Here is a 12,893-nt window from a genome sequence, read left to right on the forward strand (position 1 = left end):
AGTTCAAGCAATTCTCCTGTCTCAGCCTCCCAAGTAGCTGGGATTACAGGCACCCACCACCAGGCCTGGTAATTATTGTATTTTTGGTAGAGATGAGATTTCACCATGTTAGCCAGGCTAGTCTCAAACTCTTGACCTCGGGTGATCTGCCTGCCTTGGGCTCCCAAAGTGCTGGGATTATAGGTGTGAGCCACTGTGCCCAGCCAATAATTACATAAATTTATGTGATGTGCTACCCAAGTTTCTCTTGGGTATATAAGTGAGAAGCAGAGTCGCTGAGTCACAAATTATGTAATTTGACATGGTGCAGTGGCTCTCACCTGTAATCTCAGCACTTTGGGAGGCCAAGAGGGGCAGATCACTTGAGGTCAGGACTTCGAGACTAGCCTGGCCAACATGGTGAAACCCCATCTCTACTAAAAATACAAAAATTAGCCGGGGATGGTGGCAGGCACCTGTAGTCCCAGCTGCTTGGGAGGCTGAGGCATGAAAATTTCTTTAACCAGGAGGCAGAGTTTGCAGTGAGCTGATTGTGCCACTGCACTCCAGCCTGGGCAACAGAATGAGACTCTGTCTCAAAGAAAAAAAAATTATGTAATTTGTTCATCTTTAAAAGTAGGTGTTAAACCATGTTCCAAAGTCATTATCTCAGGTGGGGCACAGTGTCTTACTTTGTAATATTAACACTTTGGGAGGCCGAGGTGGCAGGATCACTTGAGCCCAGGAGTTTGAGACCAGATTAGGCAACACAGTGAGACCCCATCTCTACAAAAAAAAAAAAAAATTAGCTGGGCATGGTGGTATGTACCATGTAGTAGGAGGATTGCTTGAGCCCAGGAGGTTAAAAATGCAATGAGCTGTGATCGCACCACGGCACTCAGATGCAATGAGCTGTGATCATACCACTGCACTCCAGCATGGGTGACAGGGCAAAACCCTGTTTCAAAAAAAAAAAAATAGTTATTATCTCAGTTTATACTCCCACCAGCAGTTGTAACTGTATCCTTACCTAATTGCACCAGAGTATCTATTGCCAAAGTCTCTGTTCTTAACACCATGATGTGCTACCCTCTCTTTCTCCTGTCCAGGGCACCTTTTCTGGAGGCAGCATGAACCCTGCATGCTTCCTGAGTCCAGCAGTGGTGACTGGGACCTAGGAGCAATACTGGGTGAGATGCACTGAGGGTTACAAGGCCTGAGTAGGAGACTGTTGAGGCTTCTAGCATGTAGGAGACTCCAATGATTTCTGGTGGATTGTTTCTCTTCTATGTAATTGAGAGCTCCAAACCCTTTGGGTGCTCTCTGACCTGTTTTCAGCAACCCTTCCTGTCAGTGGATAGGTTAGATGGACACTCTACCTTCACTATGACTCTCTTTCCATCCATCCCCAAGCTGGGTATTGCAAGGAGAGAGCACAGGCCCGTATCTGTGTTCCTTCTCTCTCCCAACAGGTGTACTGGGTGAGACCATGCTGGGCACCATTCTTGCAGCTTCACCTTTGAATTTCTGTTCTCTGGTGCTTCATGAAAAAAGTCTGTGGCCTGTATGACTTGCCACAACACGGAGATTGTAGAACCTATCAGTATGTCTCATTCCACCTTCTCCATCACCACACAGGCCCCATGCCTAGGTCCCAAGTCTCTCACCAAGCCCAAGCACAACTGAACCTCTTTCCCCAAACTTTCCTTCCCCATATTATCCTTTCCCACTCCTTGACCAGCTGTTTCCCCAGATCTGATCTCAGCACACCCATACCTTTCCCTGGGGGATCAAGGTTTAGGGTGTGCTGATCATGGCTGTCTTGGAGGACATTAGATCTTCCCATTGCTTCATAGCCATGACTCAGTTTCCTTCCTTTCACTACTTCTTGCTATGACCATGTGAGTTAGGAAAGATGAAATACAAGCTGATTCTAAGGTTTAACTACGAGTCCCTTTCCCATTTCTATCCCTCCAACCTCACCCCAGCCCATACAGGGATGATAGTGTCTTCTCTCTGTCAGTCTCTGGTTCAAAAAGCCAGGCCTAGGGTTTGAAAAGGGAGGTGCTGTCATGGGCTGGGGGTAGGGAACCCGGGCTCAGAGAAAGCCAGACACAGCAGAACTATTCTGTCCCAGAGCTGCAGGGTCCACAGATTCCAGTCCAAAACTAGCCAATGAGAGAAAGCCTTCTAATCCCTAGGAACTAAAGAATTCTCTTTAGTTATCCAACTTCCCTGCTGAACCCCACTCCTTACCCCCGCCCCCACTCTTGCCCCTGGCAGGCTCAGAGGAGCCTGAGGCCCCCATGAGCTCAGCCCCAAATATCATGAAGTGAGCTCAGCCCCAAATATCGTGAAGTGAGCTCAGCTTGACAGACTTTCCAAAGAGAGTTGAAGAGTATTCTAATGTAGATGTCAGTCAGGACTATGAACTCCAACTTTGACACACATTGAAGGGCAGACTCTTCCAGTCCCACTGTTCTTCGCCCCCCTTCTCATAGTCGTTTCTGCTCTGACCCCAATCCCACCCTCACTGCCATGGCTCTCTCGGCTCATCTCCCAGTTGAGAGAGGCAGGAAAATCCAGCATCTTTACTATGTATGGGAGGGGGCCTATCCCTGCACAGCTGTGAAGGGGTTAAGAGGCTGGGCCAGCTACCTCAGCCTGCCCCTCCCAGGGATTAAGAGTCCTCTATAAAGGGGACTGTCCACCCAGATAAGGCCGGGGGGTAGCAGGGACCCAGGCACTGTGCCCATCCCCCCTGCCATGTGGGAACTGCGGTCAGCCTCCTTTTGGAGGGCCATATTTGCGGAGTTCTTTGCTACCCTCTTCTATGTCTTCTTTGGGCTGGGGTCCTCATTGCGTTGGGCTCCTGGACCCCTGCATGTGCTGCAGGTGGCAATGGCCTTTGGCTTGGCTCTGGCTACGCTGGTGCAGTCTGTGGGCCACATCAGTGGAGCCCACGTCAATCCTGCAGTCACTTTTGCTTTCCTTGTGGGCTCCCAGATGTCCCTGCTCCGTGCCTTCTGCTATATGGCAGCCCAGCTCCTGGGAGCTGTGGCTGGGGCCGCTGTGCTGTATAGTGTTACCCCGCCTGCTGTCCGAGGAAACCTAGCACTCAACACGGTAATGGTTGGCTGAGAGGGGATGGGAACCTGGTGTCCTGACTCTCTGTTGCCCTGACTCCCTGACTGGTACAGGTGAATCAGCTCCCCTGGGATCTGGGACAATATGTGCATGTGTGAGCATATGTGTGTGCATGTGTGAGCATATGTGTGTCAAAGTGGGGAGGATGGACAGGTGGTTTAGAGCTGAAAGGAAGGCATAGGGCCCTGGACTGAGAATTAAGAAACCTGAGATTGAGTTTCAACTTTCCTTCCAACTTCTTGCAGATTTTAAGGAAACTTATTTTACCTTTCAAAGGCTCAGTTTCCTCATCCATGTAAGTGGGTGCAGTCATTTCCATCATGAAGGAACATTGTTAGGAGATATTAAGATGCAAATACAATGACTATGAAGGGGGTTGTATTATCCTTCCTTTCCAGGGACCTGATGCTCGAAAGGGCTCCTTGCCGGGGAAGTCTTGAGGATGTAACACTGTAGCAGTCCTAATGAGCTGCCTCTTCTTTTTCCTTTGCGCAGTTGCACCCTGGGGTAAGCGTGGGCCAGGCCACCACAGTGGAGATCTTCCTGACGCTCCAGTTTGTGCTCTGCATCTTTGCCACATACGACGAGAGGCGGAATGGCCGACTGGGCTCCGTGGCCCTGGCCGTTGGCTTCTCCCTTGCCTTGGGGCACCTCTTTGGGGTAAGCAGGAAGGAGAGAAACTTCTCATTCAAGGATTCCGGGGCCCCTAAACCTTTCCTAACCTTTAAGGGTTCTTCCTGCCAACTTCACTGTCAAACATGAACATTACCCATCGCACTGTGTACTGGCACAGAGGAATCAACTCTACCATATCCCACTCTTGTGACTGCTATATCTAGTCCTTCTTGACCCCAAGGTAGAAATGCATGCATCCTGGCTAGACATGGGCTTTGCCTATGGATCCATAGGCTGTTCCCAGATGGGGTATCAGTTGCCCTCACCCCATTGTGGGAACCACCAGAGAGTCATGCAGGCAGTCCTTCTCTACTTGCTGCTGGCTGGAGACCAGATGCCAGCTCTTAGGGGCAATGTGGGTTGTGGCAAGAGAAGCTGGGGTGGAGCAGGGGTGTGTCTCAGTTACAACTGTCTCTTTTGCAGATGTATTATACTGGTGCAGGCATGAATCCTGCCCGCTCCTTTGCTCCTGCCATTCTCACTGGGAACTTCACCAACCATTGGGTGAGTGAAGGGAGAGGGGCAAGATCCTGGAACCCTTCTGGATGGTTGTGGTTTGCAGGTTCCAGGCTGGGTTCCTGCTTTCCTTCTGCATGTGTTGGCTGTTCTACCAGCACTCAGCTAAGGGGGCTGTCAGAGAGTTTGGCATGTCTGTGTGAGCAGGATTCACGATTTTACTAGAAAGAGAGGCTCTTGCTCATATTGTTCCTTCTCTGCTTAGTCAGGGAGTATGCACTGAGTATTCACTGGGTGCCTGAACTAAGGGGTATGAAGAGAGACAACTAAATATGAGCACAATAAATTCTGCTCTCAGAGATCAGGATGTGTTGTGAGCACAAAGGGCCTGATTTCTAACACATTCCTGGCTTTGTGTGTGACCATGGGCAAATAACGCAATCACTCTGTGCTTCAGTTTCCTTTACTATAAAATGGGACATTACAAGAAATGTGTGAAAGTTATATGTGAGAAACATTTAGCACAGAATCTGGTATAAAGTAAGTACTCAATAAATATTGGTTGTGTTTATGTTGTTTCGAACATATGCAAGCCAAACATATGGAAATAATTCAAAAAAATTTCAAAGCTATACACCCATTTTTATTACAGCATTATTCACAATGCCAAGAGGTAGAAGCAACCCAAGTGTTCCTCCATGGATGAGTGTATAAACAAAATGTGGTATATGCATAAATGGAATATTAGCCATAAAAAGGAGGGAAATTCTGACACATATTACAACACGGATAAATCTTGAGTATATTATGATAAGCGAATAAGCCAGTCACAAAAAGACAAATACTGCATGATTATATAAGGTATTTAGAGTACTCAAATTCATAGACACAAAGTAGAAGGATAGTTACCAGAAGCTGATAGGGGTGGGGTGGAATAGGCAGTTGTTTAATGGGTATAGAGTTAAAGTTTTGCAAGATGAAAAATGTCAAGATATGGGTTGCACAACAATGTGAATATAACACTACTGTACACTTAAAATATATACATACATATATATTTTTTTGAGATGGAGTCTCGGTCTGTCACCCAAGCTGGAGTGCAGTGGCATGCCATCTTGGCTCACTATAACCTCCACTTCCCAGGTTCAAGTGATTCTCCTGCCTTGGGCTCCCAAGTAGCTGGGGTTATAGGCACCCACCACCACGCCCAGCTAATTTTGTATTTTTTTAAAGCATTTTGGTTATTTTTAGTTAAAGAAAAACAGCCTTCTCCAAAGGCAACAAAGTGAACTGAAGGTCAGAAGGAAGCTGGGTGCGGGCTTCTTGCAAGTTCTTGCTCCAAAACCTGGAAGTGAGGCGAGAGGGCCCTCCTGGAGGTCTGGGGAAGGCTGGCACAGCACAGGGGTTCCTTTGGTTGGGGAGGAAGAGCTGCCAGCCCACACATGCTCACTGGATTGGTCTGAGTGGGCTCCAAGGTGACTGTTACGTGCCAGTCTGCTAACACGATCGGCATTAACATTCTTGGGGGGCATTAAATTAAGGAATGACACAGGGAGTCAGGAGAGTGGCCTATTCGGTTGGATTCTGAATCACAATCAGGAAATAGTCTTTATCTGGTGCAACCATAATCTCATTTTTCCTGGAGCGAATTCGAAGGAAGGTGAGATCGTTCTGGGGGTCGATTTCATGCACGGTGCTCCGTGCCTTCAGGATGAAGCTGTGCATGAGGCTGGCCTACTGGGTAGTGGTAGGGTTGTCCATGGTGCTCTTGATGGGATTGTCTTCTGTGTTCACCACGATGATTCCCTGCATTCACTTCTGGCTCTGAAGTCGCTTCAGTGTCTACTCCACCTCTGCCATTTCCGACGGATCCAGTAGCCCCGTGTAGCCAACACTCAGTCCAGTCCCATCAATTTTTGTATTTTAGAGACGGTGTTTTGCTTTGTTGGCCAGGCTGGTCTCAAATGCCTAACCTTGTGGTCCACCTGCCTCGGCCTCCCAAAGTGCTGGGATTACAGGTGTGAGCCACCGTGCCTGGCCAAAAATATTTAATATGGCAAATTTTATATGTATTTCACCAAAATGTATAAAAAATTTTTGAAAGCAACATACAAACTAGTTCAAATTGATAACAACAAATAGAATATACACGTGCAAAGGTGTAGGAAAAAGGAGCAATTTGATGAATCAGAAAAGAAATGGTGAGTTTCTTATATATATCAAGTGCACGATGTCTTATTTTCCTCTAAGGGGGTTGAAAAAGGAGCAGCCTTGCTGCTCTGTCCCCTCCCCAAACCTGAGTATTCCTTTTCTCTTCCTACAGGTGTACTGGGTGGGCCCAATCATTGGAGGGGGTCTGGGCAGCCTCCTCTACGACTTTCTCCTCTTCCCCCGGCTCAAGAGTATTTCTGAGAGACTGTCTGTCCTCAAAGGTGCCAAACCCAATGACTCCAATGGACAACCAGAGGTCACAGGGGAACCTGTTGAACTGAAGACCCAGGCCCTGTAGAAGCTCCAGCTGAATAGAGGGAGTAGAAATCTTCTGAGTTTATGCAGAGGGTTGAGCCAGCCCCTAGATGAAGAAACAGACTGTGGGGAGGGGCATGTACTTCTTTATTGTTTAACTTATGTATGTGGTTTTTCTCTTTTTCCTTTTGCTGTGTGAAATCTTTCAAGCTGCATTCACGAGCTGGTTGGTGCAAACCTCCCTTCCTCCCCGTCCCACCTCCCTTCGCCGTGTGTGCTGATTGTGCATATGAATGTGAGTGAGTGTGGCTGGGGCATGAGAGCTAAGGAAGCAAAAAGAGGTGCCATCCTATACCTCCCTTCCTCGACCCAGATGGTGAGTACAGGGTAACTGACACCTTATGTTTCTGGCCTTTACCCTGATGCCAGTCAAGTGTGTGGCTCTTGATTTATGAGGGAACAGAAAGCGGAAAGTTACTCCTCACACGAGGCGGATGGAGAGAAGTGGAGGGGACAAGGCATTCCAAGGTTTAGGAGAAAAACTCAAGGGAGGTGAGTGGTGAAAATGAAGGTATTAGCCCCAGATCAGGATGCAAGTGTTCCAAAAAATTGGGGGGAAGTTAATGTGAACATACAGCCTACATATCTCAGGGATGCTTGCCCCAGGGGCTTGGGTGGGGAAGTAGCTCTGAGAAAAGTGAACACTAGGATTTGAGCTATTCTGTAAAGGCATGTAAACCTGTCTACATCCACTGGCTGGTTGTGTTCATTCTGGCATAATGGATCTCTTTGGAGGTCTTGGGCCAAGGAGCTTCTAACCTAAATAAGGCTTGGGCAAGCCTAGAATCTAGAAAATGAAGCAGCTTATCTGGTCAGCCTGACATCCACTGGTGTGGCCACCTGGCAGATGGTATTTAAGTCCCACAATTGTTCCCTAAGGCCAACACAGGAAGTCTGACTCCTGGAGCAAATAAATGTAGGGGTGGTAGTAGGGGGCATAAAGGGAGAGGCTTTGACTCTGTTTTAAATTATTTAGAGCTAATCAAAACACTCCTCAAATGGCATCTTTCTGCTTTTATCACTAGTTCCGTGTTTTGTTTTGTGTCTGTGTATTTTCATTTCTCTGTCATCTGTCTTTCTTTTTCTTTTTTTATTTTAAGACGTGGTTTCCCCATGTTGGTCAGGCTGGTCTTGAACTCCCGACCTCAGGTGATCCGCCCACCTTGGCCTCCAAAGTGCTTGGATTACAGGCGTGAGCCACCATGTCCAGCTGTCATCTGTCCTTTCATCTTGAAGCAAATATCTTCTAACTCCCTCATACCCCAGAAATTGATTCATTTTATTCAACTGCATAACAATTCAGGAGATTATTATTCATTTGCGCCTATCTTCTTCTTTTTAGAGAGGGGGGTTCTTACTATGTTGCCCAGGTTGGAGTGTAATGGCTATTCACAGGCACAACCATGGCACACTATAGCCTAGAAATCCTGGGCTAAAGCGATTTTCCTGCCTCAGCCTCCCCAGTAGCTGGGGTCCATAGCAGAGCCCTGTTATCTTCTCTTGTGGGCAAGATCATATCAGCAGAGGCCAGAAGAGACCCTCAACTGATCAGTGAATATTTATGGTTGCTCTCTTCCTTTTATGAGCCTCTTGTATACTTCGCAAGCTTTAAAGATATACCTATAATGCAACAGACATCCCTCACCCCAGAAGACTATTCCTCCCTACACTTCAGCTCTTCACTTCCTCCCAAATAAAACCTAACTTTTCTAACTAACTATTTAAGACTTGGAATAGTCCGCTTGACTAGAAGAAGGGGAAGAATGTTGGTAAATTCACCTCTAATCGGACTTTCATTCTATAATTCAGCAGAAAATTCATAGCGCTGTGATTTTTAGATCCCTTGTAAGGGATCGACGTCACATTAAACAATCCCCGCACTCGCTTCCCTTAACCTTCCTTCCTCGCCAATCTCCGCCCCCGTTCCGCTCGGAGTCACGTGGACCAGCCCGGCTCGCCCGGTCTAGCTCTACGCGCTGGCGGGGACCGGCCTAGCAGAGCCTCGCGGCAGGAAAGCCTGCGGCCCCGCGCCTGAAGGCCGATGGCTCCTCAGGGCTTCTGAGGACCTGCAGGGAGCGGGTGGGTGAGTGTGTGGCGAGAGGGCGCTAAGCGGACATAGGGATCCTTTCGAAGTTGCTGGGGCATTCTCGGAAGGCGCGGAGTTCCTTTTCCCGCCACCCGGTTTAGAGGCAGGGGGCGGGGCGCGTACTTCAGGCGCGCACGGGCAGTTCTGTACTCTGCGCCTTCTGCGGTGCAGCGATCCCGGGTCGTGCCGGAGGCTCCCTTCCCTTGCGCTGCTTGGGCCTCCCGCGGGATAGGGTTGTGATGGGAGGGGGCTTGGAACTCCAGAAGTAGAACAGAAGGTGCCTGGGGGAGTTCCACCGGAGCTCCTCATCCAGTTGAAACCCGGTGTGTGGCCTGGCGGTCAGTAGGGATTCACAGGCAGCTTGACTTAAATTGTGGGTTTTTATGGAATGGATTCCTCCCTTTCCTTCTGTTTGGGTTTGTCAGATGGACCTCAGCCGCTAATGAGGCTTTTTCCCTTGAGCCTCTCAATTATTTGCCTTAAATGCTTCCACTAGTACTTTCAATTTTTTAATTTTTAATTTTTTTTTTTTTTTTTGAGATGGAGTCTCGCTCTGTCGCCCAGGCTGGAGTGCAGTGGCGCGATCTTGGCTCACTGCAGCCTCCACCTCCCGGGTTCAAACGATTCTACTGCCTCAGCTTCCCCAGTAGTTGGGCTTATATGTGCCCTTCAGCACGCCCGGCTAATTTTTGTATTTTTAATAGAGACGAGATTTCACCATGTTGGCCAGGCTGGTCTCCAACACCAGACCTCAAGTGATCCGCCCGCCTCGGCCTCCCAAAGTGCTGGGATTACAGGCGTGAGCCACCGAGCGCGGCCCCCCTAGTACTTCCTACAAAGTAAAGGTAACTGGTCATTTCATGTTACATTTAAAACTCCTTTTTGACTACCACAGTTAGGCTTAAATCTTTAAGTGGGCGTCTGTGGCCTCTCACAGTCTGGCCCTGACCCTCTCGATCTCATTTGTAAAGCTTTTATGCACCTGACTCCTGGCCACGTGGAAAGATTTGACTGTGCTCTTTCATATCTCAGTACTTAGAGTTCCTGCTGTTCCTTCTGCTTGGAAGTGAACACTGCTCTGCCAAGTGAACTTCTCTTTGAAAACTGAGCGTGATTGTCCCTCTGAAAATCAATTTATCCAGCCTTTTTAGGCCAAGTTAGTCACTTCCTCCTTTGTGTCCCTGAAGTTTTTCACTCCCTTCTATTACCAGGGACACTGATACAGCTCAACACAAGATTAATAAAAGGTTACTGAGCTCCTAATATGTACTATGCACTGTGCTTAGGGCCAGGCCTACAGAGATGAGTAGGATGGAGGGTTCCCCTCCCTTGAGAAACTCAAGTCTTAAGGAAAACACATGTAATTGAGTCTTCTGCAGTTACAGTGAAAGGGTCATGAAGAAGTCCTCCCCAGCTTTCTTCCTCCTGTCACTGCACTGACACCATCTTCCATCCTGATGCCTACAAATCTCTAGCTCCAAACACTTCTCTCTCATCTTCCAGACTTCTCTTTTCAGTTCAGTTTAGTAAAGCATTTATTGAGCACCTCCGTTGTGCTGGGTAGTGAGGATTCCTTATCTGAAAGAGTTTAGGCTTTATTGCAGTTAACATAGGATAGTTAGAATCACTTGAAGAACGTTTTCAAAACACCTTGCCCAAGCCCCACTCCTGGAAATTTTGATCCAGTAACAAGGCTCTGAAAATTCAAGGGTGAATAAGAATTCCCATCCTTGGCCAGGCGCCGTGGCTCATGCCTGTAATCTCAGCGCTTTGTGGGGCCAAGGCAGGTGGATTACCTGAGGTCAGGAGTTCAGATCAGCCTGGCCAATAGGGTGAAACCCTGTCTCTACTGAAAAAAAAAAAATGAGCTGGGTGTGGTGGCGGGTGCTTGTAATTCCAGCTACTTGGGAGGCTGAGTCAGGAGAATCGCAAGAACCTGGGAGGTGTAGATTGCAGTGAGCCAAGATCACACTATTGCACTCCAGCCTGGGAGGAGTGAGACTGTCAAAAAAAAAAAAAAGGAATTCCTGTCCTAGGGAATCTAAGGCTAATGGAGGGAGATAAACTTTGATTTTAACTTTTATATATGACATGAATTGTAAGTAACATGATGGAAGTCTGAATATGGTACACAGTGGACAACAAGGAAAAGGAGGTCACTTCTGTATGGAGAAGTCAGGAGGAAGTCCCTTTTGGGCAGAATTTTTTTTTTTTTTTTTTTTAGACAGTTTTGCTCTTGTTGCCCAGGCTGGATTGCAATGACATGATCTTGGCTCGCTGCAGTCTACACCTCCCAGGTTCATGCGATTCTCCTGCCTCAGCCTCTCAAATTGCTGGAATTACAGGCACCTGCCATCAATTACAGCTAATTTTTGTATTTTTAGTAGAGATGGGGTTTCACCATGTTGGCCAGGCTGGTGCCAAACTCCTGACCTCAGGTGATTCACCTGCCTCAGCCTCTCAAAGTGCTGGGATTGTAGGCGTGAGCCACTGTGCCTGGCCTGAAAAAAGTCTTCAAAGCTAAGTCGATATTTGGATGGGAGGCCATTGTGGATAGAGTAGTGGCTTGAGAGAGAAGCTTGAGAGGTAAACAGCAGAGAGATCATGAAAGACTTTGTATTGTAGGCACTGGGGTCACTGAAACTTTAGTTTTATAACGTAATGCATATGCTAGCAGTAAAGAATTCAAACAGTACCAAAGTGAAAGACAAATATTTCTCCTACCTTAGATCCCTCAGTTCTCAGAGACAATCACTATGAAGTTCCTTACGTATCCATTGAAGTGTTTTAAGCAGGATGGTTACATACCCTAAATCAGGTAACCACATTGCGGCTAGATTTAACAAGACTGGAGGCAGCTGGGTTCTAGCCTGCAATCCCAGAACTTTAGGAGCACAGGTGGATGGATTGCTTGAACCCAGGAGTTTAAGACCAGCCTAGGCAAAATGGCAAAAACTTGTCTCTACAAAAAATACAAAAATTAGCAGGATGTGATGACATACCCTATAGTCCCAGCTATTTGGGAGACTGAGGTGGGAAAGTTGCTTGAGCCTGGGACGTCAAGGCTGCCACAAGCTGTGAATGCACCACTGCACTCCAATCTGGGCGACAAACCTAAAACCTCTTTAAAAAAAGAAAAATAAGGCTGGAGGCAGAGAAAGAGGATAGGAGGAGGTTGTATCTAAGCAAGAGATACTCAGGAACTGAACTAAGTTAATAGCAGTTGGGATAGAAGGATAGACAGGGGCTCATAGAAGCGCTTCAGGAAGTTAAGAGATGGAGCTAAGGTGACTCCTAGGTTTCTTTTAATAAGGTGAGACTCTTAGCTTTCTTGACTGAGGAGATAGTGTCAGTCCTTGAGAGAGCCAAACTGGAGACAGACTTGGGAAGATGAGTTCAGCTTTGGACCTGTTGAGTGTAAGGTATCTTTGAGACATAAAGGTGAAGAATGCTATTTAGTTAGCCAGTTTAACATCTGAGATTGCCATCTCAAGAGCTCAGAGGGGCCAGAAATACAGATTTGCTGGCTTCTGGCTTGGATGGTAGTTGAAGTACATGGGAGAGGATGAGTTGCTCAATCAGGCTGTGTAGCTTCTGAGAAGGGAAGAAAGCTAAAGATGCAGGCCTAAGGAAAATCAGCACTGAAGTAGGAGGAGGAACAGCCAATAAGAGGTCAAAGAGAAAAGTTTTATGTTGGATTTTTTCCCCCTTTAAGATGAACTAGGACAGGTGTGGGGGCACATGCCGGTAATCCCAGCACTTTGGGAGGCTGAAGTGGGAGGATAGCTTGAGCCTGGGCGGGTTGAGGCTACAGTGAGCTGAGATCACACCGCTGCACACCACTGCACTTGTGAGACACTGTCTCAATAGAAAAAAAAAGATGGAATAGCCTTGAGCAACTCATAATACATGGGGATAGGGCTAGTATAAAGGAAGGTTGGAAATAAATAAGGAATAACCAACTAAGGGACAGGAAGTGATTAATCAGGATCACAGAGTGCTTAGATTACAAGCGAAGAACTAA

The 12,893-nt window shown here is 47.4% G+C and overlaps 2 protein-coding genes and 1 pseudogene across 12 annotated transcripts in view; 2 read left to right on the forward strand and 1 right to left on the reverse strand.

Annotated features, from left to right (window-relative positions):
• Positions 1 to 2,702: 2,702 nt before the first annotated feature.
• Positions 2,703 to 8,503, forward strand: MIP (major intrinsic protein of lens fiber). The gene is made up of 4 exons (XM_002752610.6): positions 2,703 to 3,105; positions 3,622 to 3,786; positions 4,225 to 4,305; positions 6,581 to 8,503. The coding sequence occupies exons 1-4, from the start codon at positions 2,746 to 2,748 to the stop codon at positions 6,764 to 6,766; spliced, it is 792 nt and encodes a 263-aa protein (XP_002752656.1). The 5' UTR covers positions 2,703 to 2,745; the 3' UTR covers positions 6,767 to 8,503.
• On the reverse strand, positions 5,720 to 6,154 carry LOC103795265 (dynein light chain roadblock-type 1 pseudogene; annotated as a pseudogene).
• Positions 8,504 to 8,714: 211 nt separating the features above from the next.
• TIMELESS (timeless circadian regulator) overlaps positions 8,715 to 12,893 on the forward strand; it is a 34,608-nt gene continuing 30,429 nt past the window's right edge. For 4 of the 11 annotated variants that reach the window (XM_078336316.1, XM_009004005.5, XM_078336314.1 and 1 more), the window contains exon 1: positions 8,715 to 8,866. The gene's annotated coding sequence lies outside the window, so the exon portion shown is untranslated. Of the gene's footprint in view, positions 8,867 to 9,573; positions 9,715 to 12,893 lie in introns of all 11 variants that reach the window. The other 7 variants (XM_078336315.1, XM_054238386.2, XM_078336313.1 and 4 more) reach the window with 3 other exon arrangements.

The sequence above is a fragment of the Callithrix jacchus genome, chromosome 9, assembly GCF_049354715.1.
Source record: "Callithrix jacchus isolate 240 chromosome 9, calJac240_pri, whole genome shotgun sequence".
Taxonomy (NCBI): domain Eukaryota; kingdom Metazoa; phylum Chordata; class Mammalia; order Primates; family Cebidae; genus Callithrix; species Callithrix jacchus.

Bases quoted from the DNA above. Each gene is read 5' to 3' on its own strand.
- MIP (XM_002752610.6), top strand. From the start codon at position 2,746: ATGTGGGAACTGCGGTCAGCCTCCTTTTGGAGGGCCATATTTGCGGAG. The intron at 3,787-4,224 runs GTAAGCAGGAAG...TCTCTTTTGCAG, and splicing joins CCTTGGGGCACCTCTTTGGG to ATGTATTATACTGGTGCAGG. The intron at 4,306-6,580 runs GTGAGTGAAGGG...CTCTTCCTACAG, and splicing joins GGAACTTCACCAACCATTGG to GTGTACTGGGTGGGCCCAAT.